Consider the following 23,798-nt stretch of genomic DNA (forward strand, 5'->3'; position numbering starts at 1 on the left):
TCCCAAAGAATAACATTGTCATGCATTGTTACCATATCACGCTCAAAATCGCATTTGATTTGATCGCCCTGGATCTCTATGGCGTGATTACCTGATGGTTTTATTTCTAGTGTAATATAAGTAAGTATTTCGTTTCTATTTTTGATTTCAAGTCATATATCTTAATCAACCTTACGGTTAACGTTGTATCTGCTGTCCCGAAATTGCATGATCGTTAAAGGAGACTAAATGTTGGATATTATCTTTTTTTCCCTCTTGATTTCCTAACGTCTCCCTTGATCAGCATTGTCTCACTTTTGGTCTTGAGTTGAGTGTTCACTCTGTGTTCGATCCATTGGCCGAGGCTCTCCATTGTCTTTAAAGGTGGTAGTTTCTACTCCTGCTTAGCGCTCAGCATAAAGAGAGTGGGACGACTGGTTTCCTTATTTGTGTTGTTTAACGGCATGCCTCACTATAAGAGCATGTTACAAGGAAACAGAACACGAATATACATTATTGGATAAAACAGCTCACCAATCAGTAACAGGTTGTCTATCAGAATTATGAATTGCATAGTGAAATATGGCGATCAATTTCAAATCAACTATTCTATTAAATGGAAAATACCACACGCATTAAAGCTACAAAAAGAGTATTCAATGAAAATTTCGCGGGGAAAAAAAGAAAATAGAAAACAAGGTAAAATATATATGGATAATCCTATTTCAATCTATCAAATTATACGGTTTTTATATCGATATAAATATTCATGACATGACATAAAGATTATGGACTATTTCCGTGCTCTGTGATTTGATATACGTCACTCCATGTGTGGTAAAACAAACAATACCTAACGCATGTTTGCTTGGAGAAAATGTTAAAAATCAGTTACTAATAACCATTTAAGACCATATCGCATTAGATTTAACTATTGTTTCTGTTTTGGATGTTTATATATCCTTGTCTGTGGTTATTTGTGTATACATCAACCTAATGTATCATGTGTAATAATTACGATAATTAACACAAAATATAACGGCAATAGTCTTTATTTAAACAGAAAAATAGGTCCGACAATTAGTTACATTCACTACCATATACCCCGTAGTGTAACACCACTCTCTTGGCTGCCACAGAAGGGCACATTAGAGATTCAGCATAAACACTCCTATACAGAATAAATAGTTATTTAAAATTGTGTGGTATTCAATAGTTACATTTGATTCACTTCCTAGTCCTCAAGTAAAGATAATATTCGATAAAAAATCCATTAAGGTAGTTCAATACCAACATTGTAATGCATACGACAATATAATAAACTGAGCTTATTCATGGTTCATATTATCTAGGAATATATTCGTCCGAATAGACATTTTACCTACAAGTCCTGACGTCGTACACAGTTTCTATATATCAGTCCCACCTTCTGATGTCTATGTTTGGTAAATTTGGACCGATTCATTTAAGAAACATTTCACACTAATCACATCAATTTATGGAAGCAAATTGAGGTATGTCATTGTTCTTCACCTTTGTCAGATAACCAATCACAAAACGGTGAAGAATCACGTGATTTTCGGTTGCAATGTACACGACGACGATTCACATCACCAGACACATTGCGTAAACTCCGTTCGGTCATACGTGCAGTGTCGTCATCTATCATGATTTCTCGGCAACGACATGGCATTAAAGATATCTTTTAGTTTCATGTCTATCTGCAAAAAAAGAAAACAAAATAATATTTATGAATCAGCAGCCAACATGTAACACTAGAGTAATCAGAATTTGCTTATTACAGAAATAGCTCCCTTGCGAGTAGGTATCGATTGTTACATCATTATATTGTGAGCGCAAATTTACGTCGTTTTCCCCGAAAAGTATGACGTTACGCTCGCAAACAAATGACGTCACAATAAATACCGTCCTGCAAGGATAGATAGCTCTGTAATATGCAAATACGGAATACCATGATCATATGGATAACATTCGAGTTAGGATCACTAGGTCATCGTATTGGCCAATTAGACACGATGTTTCGACGTCATTTTTACGCTAGGTTTATTCACATTTTCGTATGTCTCCTTATCATATTCAAATTAGTCCTTGATAAATACTGAGAAAAAACCAACATAAATATCTTCATATCAAGAGTCGTCACGAAATATTAACAAAAGTACGCTGCGTATATAATTAATAGTATCAGACTTCAATAGATATGGCCGCAGTGGGAAAAGAATAGCACGCGTTACATATTCATTGTCTTCAAAATTGGTTATGGCAATGATATACAGCCTACATGACAAATGATTGTCCAAACTCAGAATCAATCATAAAAGGGGAAATATCAACAAAATCTAGAATCGTCATGAGGAGACAAAAACCCAATATGAACCGGAAGAATTATCTGCCTCAAGACGACACCCACAACACAATCCTAGCTAATATCCGGATTAAGCTACAATCTCAGCCAAAAATCATGTTAGGGCAGAAAATACGGCCAGACGTATCAGGAAGCATTGGAACTACAGAAATATAGCCACATTACATGAAGAAGCTTCGATAATACTAGAAAAGCACAAATTTAGTTTGTGTGTGCCAGAAATGGAAACATGAATATCATCGAGTATAAATTGTAATGCTGTTTGGTCATGTAAATACAAATGTATGTGATGTTTTTATGGTTTCATTCCGAAGAACTATTGATAGCTCACTCATAATCCGATGCCATGCAAGAACTATGTTTGGATTATCTCACTTAGCGATCTCGCTGTTGCTAATCGATAAGATCGTAATACGTGGTCAATGGGAAAAGTATGGAATATTGTATGGGAGAAGAAAAAAAGTTTAAATATAGAGTGTTGAGAATATTGAAGGAATCAAGCAATTTTATACATGTATAATGGTGGCCAAGTGATTTGTAATTTCTAGTACCATATGAATAGTGGAATATATCAAATTTTTAACATAAGAACATGTCATAATATCATTTTTTAACAAGTCATATTTTTTTCAGCAAACGTCCTGATGATGGACGACCATTTTGTAGATAATGGGAACAATATGTGGGGTCATTCATTTGGTTAATTTTAATGTCACTTCATAAATACAAATTATATTGGACAATGGTTTTATTAGGAAATTCTGGCTATCCTCAGCCAATTTAATGTTTCAAGAGCTATATCGATAATCGACACTATCAGCTCCCTAATGCTCGAGCATTATTTCTAATCACCAATATCCGCTTTACAAGAGTGATACTTACCGATTTGTAGAACATGCATGCAATAAGGTTTTCATCTTCACCGTAGGGGCAATTTATTTGACTATCACACAGGGCTGTTCGACTTATACAGTAATATTCATTTCCTAATGTCGGCGTTGGACATGGTATCTGGGTCTCCTTGTCGGCACATTCTGGATAACACAAAAATATGAAGGACGTTAGTGGATATCAAAGTGTGATGATATAAATAACAATACAGTCACACCTTTTTAACCCGAAATAGGACCAATTAAAGACCTCAAATTATCAGAACTGTCGTCGTGATTGACAAACCTCTCCAAATTAAGCACATTATATGGATTTAAGCTAATGAGGTTCAAATGAGCACCAAAACAGCTACCGTTTATTTTAGTCCATAAATGGTGCATTAAGTTTCCATAAAGGATAATGAAATATGGTACTCTAAATACTTTTGTTTTCCATCAAAATCAATCAATGAACTCTAGTGTAATGTACTGAAATTTTGTATATAGAATGGTATAAACAAAAGCTGTAACTTAAATGGATTAATGCATTTACAAATATTCTTGAAAGCGTATAGGCAGTCCATACACAGATGAAAAATATTTTAAAGGACAAGTAATAGTGGATAGGTGATCCATGCCAAGAACCGTATCATTATATTTGATTGATTTGATTTAAACATATTTTATTTGCATATATACAAATGGGATCAGACACAACTTATAGTCCGTCTTCTCCCGTAATATATCATTATATTGGAACAGAAATTGTAGTTATAAATGTTAAAGATATATTTCGAGCAAACCATTCTTGAACATTCATTCCCTGATGGTAAAAATATTCGTTAAAACACGGAATTACTACTTAAAAATCAGTAAAGTAATGATACAGTGTAGCGACTTTTGAGTGAGGACTAGCCACAAACTCATACAGGTGTCCCTCAATTTTAATTTCAACAACATTTTATTAATTGATATTATGTACATCAAAAGGATCGGAGGACTAGCCACAAACTTATACAGGTGCCCTCTTGTATAGTTCAATATTACATGAGTACAATAAGCGAGTTTTTAGTGAGGACTAGCCACAAACTTATACAGGTGCCCTCTTGTCTAGTTCAATATTACATGAGTACAATAAGCGAGTTTTTAGTGAGGACTAGCCACAAACTTATACAGGTGCCCTCTTGTCTAGTTCAATATTACATGAGTACAATAAGCGAGTTTTTAGTGAGGACTAGCCACAAACTTATACAGGTGCCCTCTTGTCTAGTTCAATATTACATGAGTACAATAAGCGAGTTTTTAGTGAGGACTAGCCACAAACTTATACAGGTGCCCTCTTGTCTAGTTCAATATTACATGAGTACAATAAGCGAGTTTTTAGTGAGGACTAGCCACAAACTTATACAGGTGCCCTCTTGTCTAGTTCAATATTACATGAGTACAATAAGCGAGTTTTTAGTGAGGACTAGCCACAAACTTATACAGGTGCCCTCTTGTCTAGTTCAATATTACATGAGTACAATAAGCGAGTTTTTAGTGAGGACTAGCCACAAACTTATACAGGAGCCCTCTTGTCTAGTTCAATATTACATGAGTACGATAAGCAACGTTTGAGTGAAGACTAGCCACAAACTTATACAGGTGCCCTCTTGTCTAGTTCAATATTACCTAAGTACAATATATATTATAATTCGTAGTGTCGATAACTCCGAGAAACATAGCATAAACTCTGATTATATTTCTCTCCTATATTGTTAATCTAGAGCAACGGAACGACCTCTCTATAGTAGAAACTTCATTTTATAGAGAAGAAGGAAGTAAAGGTTACAACGTTAAATAGTACACCAAACTATTGACTAGCTATCGAAACATCTAAAACAGTAGGTATGTGCCGTCGTCCAGGTGGTGCTATTGAAAATAATGTCTCTCTTTGCAATATCAACGGTGCATATTAACATCAACTATTATGATACTATCATGAATGATACGCACTTCATTATTGGAAAGGCACATATAAAAATCTACGTGACACAATAAAACATTGAGTCACTCATTACATATTGAATAATTTATATTTATCAATTAGACCGTTGGTACGCTGTCTGGATAGTTCAACAAGGCAATAGAGAATCCACTGCGTCAGTCTTGCAGTCTGAATAAGCTGGAAGTTGTTCGAATTTTGGTCTTTTTTCATTAGACTACATGAATTCATATAAATGTTTACTCCACATCTCTTCCGATACTGAAGTCTCTTCACAAAAAGTCTATCTGTTTGATATAAAGTAGTGATTAAAATGTGACCGATACCATCATCCTTACACTGACGTTGTAGAAATATGGTCAAAATAGAATATGACATTTCGATGACTACATATTGTGAACTAACGGATAAGTAACAACCGCGCTTGTTAGGTAGTGAAGCCCTACACAAATAAGAACAAGGGCTTCCCGAACTGTCGATATGACTAGAGGAGGGTGGTAATGAGGAGACGGGATTCTCGGTCTCCAGTTCCGACAGGACTTAGACAGAGTAGTGTATAATATGACATTTACAAATTTTCATTCGGCTTCTCTACGCTGAGTAAGTAATGTCGTTTTTATTATGTCGAAAATGTATATGTGTAGTTTGCTAAATTTGTAGGGTGTAAACATCATCTTACTTTCAAAGCATTTTATGGTCATACTAAGGTCTTCTAAACAAAAGGAGCATTGTTACGTGTCTTACATGGAAAATGTATTTTTACAATTTTTAAAGTAAAATTAAAACGTTTTGTTGGTTTTTCATGTCGCGGACATATAATCCTAGATGGTTTCATTATGATATTCTGATTTGCTGCTGATGGCGGAATGATATCAAAGGCTTCTAATTGGTTGGAATGGCCTGAGAGGACGCATCCCTATTCTCAATCAGCAGCAGCCATCTTGATTTTTAGTACGCATCTAATATCTGAGTATTTCAGCCCACCCTTCTGATTAGCTACTGAATGTGTTTTTGTTTCGGTTTGCGCCACTCAGGCTGTATTATATTGGATAATATGTTATACTGGGTTTTATTGTAATTTCTCGTTGAAAATTACTAGTTCATATTCTAATCCACATGTTGGATATTTGATAGTAAGTTTAAATGTTCATTTTTTGGATGACTATTGCAATTTCGTATACGCTCATAATATACACGTGGAGAGTCATAGACACACTTTATAATAACTCTAAAATCAGGAAAACCTTCCTAAAGTATATCGATGTCGAAATGCTTAAAGTTTTCTCGACCTGATTTTATGAAACCTGCAAATGATAAGGTTTGATTGAAACTTGAAAGATGAGATGTCATGCGCCAAATGTCATCGATCATCGGCACTCAGGAAATAACCTACCGGTGTTTAACATTAAGTTTCCAGTTTATATGTATTGATATTCAAATGTTTGGCAGCAGGAACTGAAGTGTTTAAATAGATAAAGGCTTTTGTTCAAGCTTCGCGTGGGAGTCTATACATTAAACGTTATTGTGCAAAACTCAATCAAATATTGTCAGAAAGTTAATAATGGAACATGACCTGAGTTCTACAAATAATGTTAAATGCTATTTGTATTAATCGCACGTTCGATTTTAATCTGTCAATAGAGGAGATTGCCATGGAATTCCGATTGGCATAAGAGAGTACTGTAAATAATTAACACTTTCGTAGTCAAGCAGTGAGTCGTGAATGCCACCGATGTGTGGGCTTACGATTTGGAACATTGACCACGATATTTCTAATGATGCCCAGTTCAGTGATTGCGTCACAAAAGTTGAATAAATTTAAAAGTCTCAATAAAGGTTTATTTCAAGGGCAGTATTACAACATATTTTACTTCCTATCTTGTATGCAACATTAAGAATACAAAATACGTGTTATTTGACAGTTTAAACAGTCCTAACGATACATTGGCTCATTCTCTTTCATACTTAATTCAACGACTTTTACAAGTTGTGTCAGTGATATCATTGACTGAAGTCATGGTAAGCAACCAAACTTTAAAAAGCAAGTTACAGGTATCGGTTTCTTTTGATTTAGCTCTAAAGGTATCATTTTAATTGTACTCAAGGCTTTCTCCTCATATATGTACCCTCTTTTCGTCCCGTAAATGGCATAACTGCATTTACGAAAGTAGAAAACTTATAGCTTTCATAGACACTTGCCGGAGAAAGGTCATCTCTCCATTCTTTCTCCTTAATACTTCAGATGCCATAATATTGATTGTGATTTTAAATTAGTGTCCTGCTTTGGTCTACAAGATGACCGACTGACAATATACGACAAGCATCCATTCTATTTTCGGTGATGCGTTGATGAAATTTATTTGAGTGTTCTTGTGACAGTAGCAAGAAGACGTCCGATTATCACAGATAAGGCGTTCCTAACTTAACACATTACCCACGCATCTCTTGTATGGAATTTGTTGTATTTGTGTATCAGTCACAAACTAAATTACAGGTCGAGCTGTTGAACGATATCCTATATTGTCCTCCTACACATTACTAATACCCATTCAGTAAACACAATCTTTGCGTTACTTTTCGCGTATCTAGCTTGTATCAGGGACTGAAATAACACATTACGTAGGAATTAACTCGATTTCCATCGTGTTTTCGGTTAAATAAGGACGACTGCCGAGAGACTCGAAATGGACACTAATACCAGGAATATCGGCAATGCTTGAGATTGGATATTTAATACATAATCTGTCAATAACATCAAAAGGACGGGTGTGTCGCCTATCTACCATATCACTGTGTTCTGTCTTTGTCGTCACAGTCTATTTCTATCACAACATTCATTCAAAAAATCAATATCATTTAAAGAACAAGAGCATTTTCGGCAATACTACACCAATATGTAAAATCAGAATCGTATATAAATAGGTAGAAATTTACATCAGGACACTTTGAAATCAAAAAGGCAATAAAAACAACTGATGTTGGATTAGTCTATACTATATAGAATATTCGTCGTATCTATGTGGAGTTAATCTTAGAATTCTCGGATAGAGACCTTAAGAGAAGTAGTGACATGAAATTCTTGACCACCTTGTCAAATAGAATTAAACATAAGAAGAAACACAAGACATTGAAGAGAAACTTAATTTAAGCGATATATTATACCGATCCAATATTCAATTGACAGTAGAAATTGATTTTGAATCCTTAATAATCTTATACTATTGTAGACGAAATGCAAACTGAACACATTTGCTTCATGTACTCCGAACTGTACGCCCAGAAATGCCAAGAAGACATAGCCTTAATAACGTTACTCACTACAGCATAACATTATGTCATTAACAATAAGATTCCAAACACCGAAACTAAAGACTAAAGAAGTTTGTATTTTTTTTCATCCAGTTGTTCTTCTTTCTCGTTACATTGTTTAAACACATTACTAATGAGTGATGTGTATGCCCTATGTCCCCACATTCGTTCTAAATTCCAGTAAATCAAACAAAAATAATTCGAAGGTCAACCAGTTATGTGATGCTGATAATATATGGGTATTAAATCAAATCAAACCGAATAAATCAGAACTTTAAATCTGACTGCGATTCCAAAACGAGTTTAACCTTAGAGTCTTTAATCTACTACAATTAAATTATTGTATATTACCAAAACAGTAAATATAGATATGAATAGTCCACTTTTACCTCCACACAGAAGGATTCAATTTTCCAGAATTTAGTTGATATCTACGTAGAATATTTTGATGTGGAACGACCGTCGGTCAGTTTATTATTAGAAAACGACTGTCCCTACTGGACACACTTTCTGTGTACTATGCTTGCCTAGAATTACTTGATGTTTTCATCCTGTGTCACTTAAAGCAACTCGCATCTGTTTGAGACTTAAGATGATAGATTTTTTTGTATCCTTTGTAATACTACGTAATGACGATAGGGTTAAGCAATGTAGCTATATATTAGATTTTAGATAAATGAAATACTTATCACATGGGTCCGATTGATGCAGGCCCCGATTACATCAGTAGTGTTTGATTGTCCTGTGTATAATTTATACACCAGGTTTTTACAGATCTCATTGGTAATGTACATTTCTCTACAGTCAGAAAATAGGTCAGTTACATCTCCTAGACTTTTTTAATTATGATATTACTCTACTGTTTGCTGTATATATATTTCTGATACATATGTACATCATCGATGTTCATCGAATTTCAAATTTTAACATGAGGAAACGGAGTTGCCGAAAGATTCTTGCAAACGCAAAATAGTTAACGTCATAACCACCGATATGCGACACTAAATCGTAAATCGTATTTACACACGTCGTTTGGTATCTTGAATTCAACATATTGGAAGCATTTATTTGCTTTGCGAATATGCCAAGTGATTCCGACATTATAATGATATTTAAGGATATTTTATTTTAGTAATCATGATGCGTGTCTAAATCAATGGGTCTCCGTCATGAATATGGAAATGTATTTCATTTGATCAAATATGATATGAATTTCAATATCTGAGTGAGTGGGGAAACCGCACTTGTTTACTCTGTCTGCATTATTTATTATTGAACACAACACATATAGATATGCAGTATGTATAAACCATGACAGAACCACTGGTAGCTACGGTATCAGTTTCAACGCCCCCTAAAGAATATAATACAAAGGACCTTAGTACCCTATCACGGTCTGTCGGATAATGTATAAATAACAGGGGATCCATTTTTTGTAGATATGGAAATGTGCAACATAGCAATACTAAGATAACAACACCTTTCCGCCCGCCTACAATGATCAGACAATGGCTTGTTCGTGTTATATAGCAGTAGCATTGCATTGTGAAAAAGGACAATTCAAGCTTTTATATAGTATCAAGCACAACGCTATGTGAATCTTAAAGTACAAAATCAAAATCAAAATGAAGGGGATATGGTTATAACCAGAACAAGGACGTTAACTCCCCCACCAGTCAATTCATCAGTCATCAAGGTGAGCTGCAAACAACTAGTCCAACAGTTCTCTGGCTAAAGAAACATATTTTATCTCAATATTTTTGTTCCTGACATTGGCGACAATGACATAGTATGAGACAAATAGTTAATGATGTCTAGAATCATCTTTCTGCTAAGGGAATATGCATTATCTCGATGTATGGCATCCTTTGAATGTTTCCAAATGTGACGTCTTAATTACTAACATATTACTACCAATCAAGAATTTCAGTTGTCGATATCTTCTGAATATCCACGATAGAATCTGCCTTTCTAAAACACACATTTATCATTTGATATGATTCAATAAATAACATTTATAAGCAAAATGCAATATTTCATCGATTATTGATCGGAACCATTTGTGGTAATCCAGAATATTCATCAAATAAATTTTCAATATTCCATTCATTTATAAAAAGAAACATTTATCAATCTGTCACAATCTCATATTCTGACATACCACATGCATAGTCTCCCATATTGCCACACATAGCATTTTTCAAGGTCATTGAGAACACGTATAGACTATCGCGTGTAAGGTGATAAAACGTCTTACCTGATCTTACCACTACATATCAAATTCAATGTCACCACACTGACCGTATAATAAAATCAAAGGCATTTCGTCTGCTGTTGTGTAACTTAATGCTGGTTTACGTGATTGTCTACCTGCCTATTTTATTTTTAAATATTGCGAAAAAATGGACTAGAAAATATGGTTTAACTATTATTGTTAAATGTTTGTAAACATTAGACAAGAAAATTACTTACGTATAATTGGTGAATGGCTGTCACAAGCTGTAACTTATCTATAATCGGTAAATGTAACTTACCTATAATCGGTAAATGTAACTTACCTATAATCGGTAAATGTAACTTACCTATAATCGGTAAATGTAACTTACCTATAATCGGTAAATGTAACTTACCTGTAATCAGTAAATGTAACTTACCTGTAATCGGTAAATGGTTGTGGCTTGCTGTAACTTACCTGTAATCAGTAAATGGTTGTGACTAGCTGTAACTTACCTGTACTCGGTAAATGGTGGTGACTAGCTGTAATTTACCTGTAATCGGTAAATGACAGTGTCTAGCTGTAACTTACCTGTAATCAGTAAATGGTGGTGACTAGCTGTAACTTACCTGTAATCAGTAAATGGTTGTGGCTAGCTGTTACTTACCTGTAATCAGTAAAGGGTGGTGATTAGCTGTAACTTACCTGTAATCAGTAAATGGTTGTGGCTAGCTGTAACTAACCTGTAATAGGTAAATGGTTGTGACTAGCTGTAACTTACCTGTAATCGGTAAATGGTGGTGACTAGCTGTAACTAACCTGTAATAGGTAAATGGTTGTGACTGGCTGTAACTTACCTGTAATCAGTAAATGGTTGTGGCTAGCTGTAACTAACCTGTAATAGGTAAATGGTTGTGACTAGCTGTAACTTACCTGTAATAGGTAAATGGTTGTGACTAGCTGTAACTTACCTGTAATCGGTAAATGGTGGTGACTAGCTGTAACTTACCTGTAATCGGTAAATGGTTGAGACATCTGTAACTTACCTGTAAACGGTAAATGGTGGTGACTAGCTGTAACTTACCTGTAATCGGTAAATGACTGTGTCTAGCTGTAACTAGTCTATGACGTTAATAGCTGTGGGTATCTGTAACTAACCTTTAATTGGTTAATGGTTGTGTTTAGTTGTAACTTACCTATAATTGGTAAATGGTTGGCTGACCTACTCTCATAATACATCTTCGCTCTATAGTCAGAATTTCCAGTAAACTTTTCTGAATGACGTCTGTCATTAAGTTTTAAAAGGTCCTCAGTATTATCAAACTGTGCATATATTTTTCTCAGAAGTTTCAGTCTCCATGACATCCTTTTATGGTTTAAGTTCCTCTGTCTATAAGCCATAGCACCATATATTGCTCCCTGTAGAAACACAAGCACTAAGTAGAAACTTAATGAAAAGTAAGACGTATTCATCACAGTAAGGAATGTATAAAGCGAACAAAGTCACATCACAAACCCATAGGGCTGGTAGGGCATGAAGTAGCTCTCCGCTGGTCAAGCAAACGTCAAATGTGAGAGCACTTGTAGTAACACATTGTTTATAAGCAAAATCGACACCCACCTTATATCCCTGTGCGCTGTAGTGATTCCCTGACACCCTATACCTCCGTTAATGCCGTATTTGTTCGCGTGGTCAATTATTGGCATACATTAAAATATTTTAACGACTATGTTGAACAGAACAATACAATATGTGTATATTTATGATACGGCTACCCGCAAGATGGCTCTATTGAAATAAACATATGTGATGGGATGACACTGTAAGCCGGATGTGTGTGACGATGCGACGTCAACCAGATATACCGGGTGGTGCGGCGGCTACACCAGCGGAACAATCGATCTAGGGGGAGGAGGGTAACCCCGTCAGTAATAATTACTTACTCTACAACCAATAGTTTTCACTTCAAGTCTATGACGATCCCGGATTAGGATTGTATAGCATATGAACGTGTATGTATATATGTATATAAAGAAGTGTGTTCACATCAATTGCATGGAATCGATAGTTAGGATATACTTGGTAATCAGAGTGTTTGACTATGACATGCGTAATGCCAGCGTAGAAATTTGTTATACTTCAGAGATTACACTGCCGTAGTGATATTTAATCTGGATATTTCCTGGTTTGATGCCCCTGTGGATGGTAGCTATTAAATGTTTTTCTTGTACTAAAATGTAACTTTATGACAGTTGGGATGACACTCCGCCCTGCCCTTATTCTCGTTCATATAACGTTACAGCTGGGGGTCGCGTCGTTATGTGTTACACTAGTAAACACTACACCTATGTGTATATCATGTAACTACAATAAATATCAGATCCATGCAAATTTCATGGCATTCCACCGGATATTTCAATTATGAAAGTATTTATATGAGTTTTTGTTTGTTTAAATCGATGCGCATAGTATTACCTGAGAAACAAAAGCCGTGCATAGCTATAATTAACTATTCTCTTCTATCGATACACCTTTGTTACATGTGATATCAGGCTCATTGATATACAGGAATGAAGGATAGGCATATTCTAGGTGAGGAGACACTAAAGTATTGCAACCCTCATGGTTAATCGAGGGTTTTTCCACGAAATGGCGAGGCAACTTAACATATAAACATTTTAAATGAATGCTCTCTTGAATAAACACCGTCATTTAGAAACTTATCAATGATAAAATGTTGTGCATTAAAAACTTAAAATTCGGCATTCTGATTTAAAATGTAAAATAAAGAAAGCGCATCAACTTAAAAAGTAATCCTATTTGTGTCATCGTGTTAAGCATTTACCTGCTTTCAGATGGCACTTACTGCAGGTTACATACCAACTGGGCAGTGATAAATGTAAGTAAGCGCACTTTAATTCATGTTGAAAAATCTTTTGTCTAGTCGGTACCTTTTTTAGCATCAGACTGCATTCAGATGGCAATTAAGGGAGTATGAATGCCAACTAAACAACGGCCAATTCAATGAAGCGCGCTAACACAATGAAATTGACGTCAAAATAAGCACACGACAGTTCATGCAACAATTACGTTTGGTAAAGTTACACAGTGGAGTTGAAGTGAAAATATAAATATTCTGTCATGCCATCTAAAACAGTCCAGTATTAGAAGTTAGATTTAATATTGTCAAAATAGGTAATATGGCACCATAGCGATTCATAAAAGTTTTATAAATGTAACACAGAAATACCGGAATAGCAAGCGTCCGATACTTGCCATACAAATATTGGTTATATCTAATTCAAACATGAATCAAATGGTTACAACAAACCAAAAACCAATTTTAACAGAGAAGACCTTAGCAGAACGTTTAACCTTACAGTTCTATGAAACTCTTAAAAACGATGATATTACAAATGCGTGGTAGTCAACAATGACACTAGTCGACGTGGAACATTCACATCAATATCAAAATAAAAAGACACTGACATGGCGATATATTTATGCAAAAGACATTTGAAGACATATTTTGGATGCCATCATCCTTACCTCTCTTTATAACAATATATATTTCAAAAGCAATTGTTTCTGAAATTTTAATCCTCGGCACATTATTTTACTATACATTGTAGCTTGCTCATTTTTGTAGACCATGAAAACGTCGATGATAAAGTGAAAACGAAACTTTAAAATATGAAAAGGGAAAACTGTGACATCTTTACGTAGCTACCAATGCCCAGCTCTAGCAATATTGAACTTGATCCCAACTACTATTCCAAGTTATCATTTATCCACCGTATATATTTATGAATGATCGTTTATGACTGAGTTATGGTTCTTTTTATTTTGTGAGTAATGATCAAAGTATTAACATAAACTTGTAACGAGCCTTTTAAAATCTAGTATATCAATGTATTGTAAAATATGTTTCTGTGTGAATGTCAGATTTGATTAGGTGATAGGGCGAACAAAAATCATAAAAAAGTGAAATTCATAAAGGATTATCACTCAAAGTTGACGCAATACTTCTGTTAAAATAGGTTTCTGTGTTAGTATCATATTTTATCAGGAGATAAGACCTTATAAGAAAAGAAGATGAAATTCTCAAATATCTCGCATACAAGTAATACACAGCAAGAATGATAAAAATCCTGAGCTAGATCCTGTCGTGTTGTACTCAGAGTTCGTTCCGGTTTTATTGTCAGAAAGATGATAACGGTTAATCCTAAGAGTTAAACAAATGATTGTCTTCTTTACCCTATGATGGGTTTTCCGATGAAATTTTAGACTTTTTGTAAGAAACTGTGACCACGGGAAAACATTGAGGATCGGCATGTCTACGATGTTGTGGGCTTGATAATGGATGTGTCTACCTGTTAACGTTAAAAACTTACAACATAATTAATGAAATAATGAAAAGAGGGGTGCCAGCCATTTTGTGAACCCTCAGTGACAAGCTGATATTCTGAACGAAGATATACAGGCATTGCTACTGTAATACTCGAAACTACTGGTTTTGAGGAGCTCTGACAAACAATACGATCAAATGTCTAAAAATGAAAATAAACCTTTCTGTTTATAAGCTAATTGAAATTATTTAGCGATTAACTTGAGTAGATGTTTATGTTATGTAGATATAACGTAAAATAACACTAAACACAGAAATATTCAAGTTAATCTTTATTATTAATCTAATTCCGTAAAACAAATACCTCAAATTTCTTAAATTTCTTTTTCAATAAAAAAAATCATTACGCCGCTGTGTCACCACATTAGAGACTATGGTACAAATGGTGAAATCAGCTTTAAGTCATGAGATTATAACATATTTTAAGCCAATGAAAATGTTCGTTACAACCAAGACTTGTTTATTATTTGAGAAAAGAAGTACTTTGAACATGTTATTATAAAGTTATTGACACTTCAACAGCTGAGAAATTAAGTGATAGCTGCCTAATTTTTATACGTGGGGTTTAATCATAGGATACATGGGTTTTTTTGAGCCCCCAAAAGGTTTGTTTCATGATGCAAATGAAATAAAACATTTTGTTTTTAGTTCTTCGCGTTGAAGATAAACATTTACCTCACTGCATGAGGTGCTACCAAATGGTCTCTGTTGACCTCAGTCCTGAAGTCTTACCACCTTATTTTTTGTATTCCATTACTTAGGTGCTATATTACTAATTAGTAATGTATGTATTGTATGCTGACATATTCTCTCTTTTCGCGCATATATTCATCATTGCGGATTTCACGAAGACAGGCATCAGCTGCATTTTGTAATTAATGAACGTTTTAACCTTATCCACTGTATGTAGTTATATATCTGAAATCATATGCTATGAATGTATCCTGTTGTTTATCTGATTGTAGTATCGTTTGCGTCATACATCATTCCATGTATATCTGATGTACCAGGTGTATTTCGGTGATGTCACATCATTGTCTATGTAATTAATAATATTAATTCTACTGTTATTACAATACAGAAAAATCGACTACGGTATATTTGTATATTTCCTCATTCGACATCCGTTGGATATCAATGATTTTGGCGATATTTGACCATATATGTAATTAAGTGGGTAGGAGGCAGGGAAGGTCATGACTGCAACGAGTCATGTGTCTTTGAACCACGTATATCCTGTTCAGAGCTTATGACGTCTCGGTTGGTATATATTTAGCATTACTTATGACGTCAATTTACTGAAATATTCCGACATCGAAATACTCTTCGTATCATCGATCTTTGGTCCTATTTTGAGAGTTAATTCGATGATGTCAGTAATTTATCGTAGAACCAGTATTTAAAATTGACATTTTGTTTTCACATCTTTTGTTTGAATAGTATGTACTTGGATACTCTCCTGTGCTATAAATAGATGCAGATGTGAACTAGTTCGCCTTTTCAAAAGTTACTCGGTGTAAAATGTATCTATGAATAGAATATAAATCAATTTGTAGAGTTCTCCATCATTCCATCCATCTGTTTTCTTTAGTAGTTATCTAAATAAAAACGATTTAGAACGTTTTTCACAATACCCATGTTCAAGTCCATGTTTTCATTTTAATATATTTTTCACATAAATTGTGCTTGCCATTGTTACATATGTGTTCACACTGGGGTAGATACGGTTGATCACTGTCCGAGAATAGTACAAACTAAGTGAGAACTCGTAATTTACAAAAAACGGAAATTCTTTTCATTACCCATAAAATTGTGTATTGATACAATTTCTCCGACTCTATAAAGTACACTTTACGTGTCGAAAACTGATGTTTATTGCTCAAGTTTTCTAGAGTTAAAGGTTAAAGAGTAAATAATTTCTATAACGCTTAAACTTTTATTGAATTGTATATCTTCCGTAGGTAGTTAATGATACTGATAACATTAAATATAGTTATAAAAGTTTTACCCGAATAGAATAAATTTTAGTTGTGATCTGAAGTTCAAGCCGAACTAGAGGGATTTTTCCTGATAAACATCAGAATATCTGACTCATACATATTTCATGTATTTTATTTTCATATATGTACAAGTACGTTATTTCGCAATGGTTTCGCCGAAGCTGGATAGTAACCTGAAATAGTATATGCTGACGCAGGTGCTTGCACTAATATTAATAATACTTCATCACTCACCAATATTAAGTATAATCAGATAGCTACGTTTGCCCTTTTGTTGTCATATAGACGCATCAAGGATGTTCATTACCAGATAATAATTTGTTGCTTTTGAACCTTTTGGCATTCTCAACGTATATGTACCATTTATCATATCTAGTATTAACGTTTGTTTGTCATTTCTTAGAAAAAGACAATATTATTCTTGTCTTTGCACAAAAGCAATATAAATTGACAGTGAGGAAAGGAAACAGCTGATATTTTAGAATTAATGTTTTAGTAAATTGGATTATTGCGCAGTAATTGATGTGGGTGAGTGTGTTAGAATGTATCGTGAGCTTCCTCTGAGGAAACATAAATGACGATCTTAGGGAAACTGTCTCATTTTCAAATCAGAATAAAACTGAATAATTCCTGAATTCCATATCAAGGACTCTTATGAAAATCTTGCATCCTTATATACATTTTCACAATTATTTGCGGAACTTTTCAATTCGCGTTCAATTTGTTTACAGTATACTTCAGAACTAATCAAACTACGAGGGTTGTGCCAAAAATAATGTCACCTGGCCTCTATTTTGTGAATATTATTACCTATATACTCAAAACTGTCTCTGCCTGATAGAGTGACCAATGGAGCATAACACAGGTAAACATCTTCTTCATAATCTGACTAACTATTATAAGGTAGGTCGCTAATCGGCGTAAAACCGATATATATCCACGGTAAAGTGTGTAACATTTATGGGTAAGGCATAAAGTCTCATAGGTCTATTTGTAGGTGGGTAGCTGAATTTAAGACTGGGTAACAGCAGCTTAGAGATGCTGCTCTTCCACGATGTCCTTTAACAAGTACAACAAAAACAACACTGAAATATTCAGTAATATGCTGAAAAAGATGTGCGATTCACTGTGAGCGATTTAGCACGATTGACGAACTTTGCCCTAGCGCGATTTTATGGTATATTAAGGAAACGTCTAAAACTTAGAAAGATAAATGATAGATGGATACCCCATCTGTTAACAGATCAAGAACAGAAGAGATCCCGTGTCTCGAACGCAAACAACTTCTGCAAAATGTATCCAAAAATATGGACAACAAAAAATTCAAGACTCGCAAGAAGTGGCAATCGACATCATACGATCAAGAAAGTCTTGAAAGTATTTTTCTTCGATAATAAGGGTCCAATTATGCTAATACCTTTACCGAAGGGCAGAACGGTGACATCAACATTCTACAAAAATGTTGTGAAAAACAATTCAAGGCTTGCTTCAACAGTCGCCGTCCCGAAACAAGAATCAAGTATCCCCGGCTTTTGCATGATAATGTCCCTGCTCATAAAGCTCGCCTTGTGGCCGAGTTTTTAGAGTCGAGAATGTTACTGTCCTCCTCATTCACCCGACTTGGCTTCCTGTGATCACTTTCTGTTTCCCAAAATAAAATCTCAAATGCCAGGAAAGAGATGTAAGTCAAGAAATGCCTTGTGTCTGCTGTTTACCAGTTTCTTATGGGTGTACCCATTGAAGACTAGGAACAATGTTTTCAAAGTTGGATTGGCCGTCTAAAAAGGTGTATTCAGGCAGTTGGTGAGTATTTTGAGGGACAGGGAAAATTTAAATGATCAAAACAATCACAGTTTTTGAGGAATAAACAAGAATCATTTCTTTTGGAACACCCCTCGTATACTGAGCACAGACGAAGTGCTAACTAAGATATGTCACTGATATGGCAACATTCACCAGGTTTATGGTTTATGGCCGCAAACTTGGGTTTGTTTGTTTGTTTGTTTGTTTGTTTGTTTGTTTGTTTGTTTGTTTGACGTTCTATTAACAGCTATGGTCAAGTAAGGACGGCCTCCAATGTATGATATGTGTTGCGTGTATGTTTTGCGAGGTGTGTGTTTTGGGAGATTGCGGTAAATTCATGTAGTGTCTTCTTGTATAGTGGAACTGTTGCCCTTTTTATAGTGCTATATCACTGAAGCATGCCGCCGAAGACACCAAGCAACACATCCCACCCGGTCACATTATACTGAAAACGAGCGAACCAGTCGCCCCACTCCCTGAATGCTGAGCGCTAAACAGGAGCAGAAACTACCACTTTTATAGACTTTGGTGTGTCTCGGCCAGGGGACAGAACCCAGAGCCTTCCTCAAAGAGGCGGACGCTCAACTCAAGGCCAAAAGTGAGGCGGTGACAAGGGAGGCATTAGGAAGGATATAGTCACTTAGGAAGATGAGAAAAGATAAGATCCTAAATTTATTCGCCTTTTACGATCATGCAAATAAGGACAGCAGGTACAATTCTAACGTCCTTGAATTAGAAACTTATCGATGATCTTGTTAAGCTTATAGCAAGATTCTGGTTAAAATGGAACGACACATGTTAGATTATGAAAACAATTCCCCCTCCAAGAAAACACAATAACTAAAACAAGGGGGGAAGCACACTGAAGATAAGAACCATAAAATATCTCAAGTATATATAGTATAATGAAATCAACTATCATTTTATATAATTTTCTGATGATAACCCTACATTAATTAGTACTGCACATCAAAATATAAAATTCTTATCAAGCTGTGACTATACAGCGGTATACGTAAGTTCTGGTTTACCTCTAATATGTACGTACAGTACAGTAAACTGATCATAAAAATGGGTGTTTCTGTTGAACTTTTTATTGGTGGTTCAAAACAACAGGTGATAGTATTGTATATAAATGATACTTTAACTGAAAACATGTAATGTACACTGATAAATGTGTTTGTGTCTGATGATAAAACAAAGATCTCCAAATGAATCTATATATCACTTCCACCGCCATTTACACTGGTTAGTATACCAGCAAAGTAAGATAAAATCATAATATATAGAGATATTATTGCAATCGAAATGGGAAGCGTCAGTAGAAATCGGCAATGGAAACGATCTTCTTGCGAGAATATTTCTAATTCAAAAGTAATTTTTAATGTAACCACGTGAAACTGTAAATAACAAGAACGCTTAGTGACAATTGGAGAAATATAAAATTGATCCTCCATTTTACCCCACAACCTGGAAATGATATGCGACTTCAATTTCATGTTACAAGATAGCTTTATGCAAAAAAAGAACGCATCATTGATGGCCACCAGAGAGCCTATTGTTACCGTTTCGTCATACTGCAACAAGACCGAAATAGTTAAACAAAGTTCAACAGCTTTCCATAATTTAAAACTCGTCGAAAATTGATAATCTTCAACGTCGTTTCCAGCATGTTTAGCATTTTTGCCGGTGCGTATAAACAAGTGATACTAAGATCCTTTTGGGATTTTTAACGTTCTCATTTCTACCAATGGACAATGTATGATATTGTAACTACAATAAATGATAAACAGTTGACTCATAACCGAGAAGAACATTTTGCAGATCAGATGTATTTTCTTGGATTGACATTTCTTTACCTGTGTCGTATAACCTTTTCTCCAGTGCTAATGATTTAAATACCTTATGTGATAGACATATTTATTAAAAGATATTTCAATAGGAGCATGTACCGTAATGACCTGTGTATCACTCCTTTCTCATTCATAAAAACCTATCTACATCACCATTTGTTGTTAATCACAAATGTCATTAGTAAACGCTAAAGATGAACATTAACTATCTCTATATAAATGTGGTTGATTAAAACTTGATGAGAAAATAATAGGGATAATTTATCATTTTTCCAGCTACTGACAGCTATAATTTTATTGTTTGTTTTCGCATTTTTTGTTTTTATTTTTTTGTTCTTGTTTTTTCTTTGTTTTTTTAGATAATTTATCATTTTTATGTTAGTATTCCGTCCTGGGGTATCATTATCGGCATAATCCCTTGAGGAAAGATATCAATTGTGACGTCATTGTTTGTGAGCGTCGTTTTCTCTGAAAAGTATGACGGTACTCTCACAAGCACACGTCGCCACAATAAATACCTACCCGCAAGGACAGATAACGCTTTAATATGCAAAGACGGAACACACACAGCAAACGAACGTACACTTCAACATATGTAGTACTGTTATAGAAATAATGAACTGTTTCTTATATACTTTGGTATTATCTACACGAGGTACTTATTTTTAATCAAATCAAAGCGAAGCAATTGCTATTTAATGTTTTTAAAGATTACCCCTTCGAAATAATATACACTGCGATACTAATATGAAAAAATAGTAAAAACAAAACAAAACGTATCAATAAATTTGAAATATATGTTAACGATATAGCATACAGAGTCATCCACATGCGTTGGACGTATTGATAAGACACAGCTTATACTATTACATGGAAAATAGGAAAAGGCCTTCAAAAGTTCCTCGTTCAAATTAAATGTGTTGGCCACATTACCATGAACAGTGAGACCACCGTTAGTGTAGCTCTTTGAAGTTTATTTATGGTAACAGTCATTGGTTATCTGAAGAAAATACAGAAATAAAAACAAAGAAAATAACTGTATCGGTTAGTCATACAATTAACAATGCTTTTGCTGGGACACCATCCATTGCTAATTGTTTATGATATATGAGTATTTTATGGTTGGAGTTTTGACCCTCAGACTACACCTTGTTGGACAAGGTTAGATGAACCAACATCATTACAAACGAGACGGACGGTAAGGACACTGTATTGAAGTAGAATTAGAATTTGGTGATCAAATGTATAACGTGATATTCAGTAAAACATGGATTACTGTCCTGATATAAGCATCGGTATCATCAACTGCAGAGCGGACGTTGAAAGTTTTTTGTTTTCTTTTTTTTTATGTAAAAAAAATTATGTAATTAATTATGTTCAAATGCACTATACAGATTAAAAATGTCTGGCAGCTGAAGGTAAGTGTCATGGTTTTGCTATAATAAATTGAATTTTTCAGTAAGATTTGAGATTTACATTGAACAACCTTGTGGCGTAAATGATAGGGAAACATCATGTTATATTACAAGATATATGTCACGTACGTGCTCCCTTTAGGTAATACAATTATGCTTATATAACTATGATTTAATCTATATTTTCAAGGTTTCTAATTATCGCATGATTGTTTTATGACTATTAGTTTAATAAGGCTATTAGCAAAGAGGTAATTACACAACTAACTGACAGGTATGTGATGTTAATTTATCAATCAATGTATCGATATTTTACTTGTACCGCTAGCGCACCTATCTAACCATGTTTAAATCCTTATTAATTGTTTAGCTTCTATTATCACCTTCTATGACAATATTTGTTCTTAACTGAATCAGATTATATGGATCAACTAAGCGTTTAATTAGCATGTCTGTTTTTTTCTAGTTAATTGATCACTGCCTATTCAACTTACAGCCTTACCGTTTAAAAGTGCTGTTCATTAACGTTTATCAGCGAAATATCCGCATAACAAACCAAGCACTGGCCCCAAATTAACCCTGACTCGTCATGGAACTAGAAATCACATGCATGTAACGATTTGTCTTCAAAATGGCACACATGTCAAATTAACATTGTACAGAAAAATAAAGTAGTCACACATGTAAAAAGCAAATTGTTTCTACTGCACTTCGAGATAACGAAACTCAATACAGCGAGTAGCTACTGATTGATACATGATACTGTAGGCTGGTGAAATATATGAAATATAAAATTTGTGAAAAAAATCCTGTCCATCAAAATAATCAATAATTACACCACATTAACAACTGTTATTTAATATTCCGAACTTCCGAACATGCTATCGGTTGTTTGACTGTATGGAATCGTCCCCTAGGGATCACTTGTCAGAGGCGAACACTTCGTTGATGGGGTTTCAAATCCTCCTAACCATTCACATACATTGTATATTCACCATCAATAATGCATGTCATTTTGGCGTAATTCAGGTCATGTCTTTCCATTGGATTGTCGTGTCGATATGTTTTATAAAACACGGGATAATTCCTATCTGATTTGTGTTTGCTGAAATGAACAGATAAATGTTTATATAAAACCTCTCTCCTCCACTGTATGCTCGATTGTACATCAAAGATAGAGCCTGATACGTCTATTGATAAACACGAAGTTGATACGCTATTGAAAACTGTTATCGTCATGATTTTGAGTGATATCCTATACTAGAATTTTAAATAATGAATTATTTGTTCAATGCTTTGTGCTATTTTGCAGTTCGCCTATATTTCAGATTAGATGATCTTTGTAGCATTATATTCATTTTTCCCTTATAGTTACAAATCGCCTGTCATACATAAGGTTTTAAAACGTTGAGAGGTGATGTTGAATTGAATTGGTATTTATCAAATGATGAACCTAAAAATGAATATATGTTTTGATGATGCCGTACAAAATTAACAATATCTCAAAGTGTTGCTTTGAATACTACTGCCTGAAATAAATGTTTCGTAAGTCTTTTGGTCAGGAAACTAGAATTAG

General features: G+C 34.5%; 1 protein-coding gene across 1 annotated transcript; it reads right to left on the reverse strand.

Annotated features, from left to right (window-relative positions):
- Positions 1-1,015: 1,015 nt before the first annotated feature.
- On the reverse strand, positions 1,016-12,729 carry LOC138330809 (uncharacterized). The gene is made up of 4 exons (XM_069278327.1): positions 12,364-12,729; positions 11,939-12,161; positions 3,248-3,399; positions 1,016-1,700 (listed from the first exon to the last, which is right to left on the reverse strand). The coding sequence occupies exons 2-4, from the start codon at positions 12,141-12,143 to the stop codon at positions 1,638-1,640; spliced, it is 420 nt and encodes a 139-aa protein (XP_069134428.1). The 5' UTR covers positions 12,144-12,161; positions 12,364-12,729; the 3' UTR covers positions 1,016-1,637.
- Positions 12,730-23,798: the final 11,069 nt, after the last annotated feature.

Source organism: Argopecten irradians, chromosome 1 (assembly GCF_041381155.1).
Source record: "Argopecten irradians isolate NY chromosome 1, Ai_NY, whole genome shotgun sequence".
Lineage (NCBI taxonomy): Eukaryota > Metazoa > Mollusca > Bivalvia > Pectinida > Pectinidae > Argopecten > Argopecten irradians.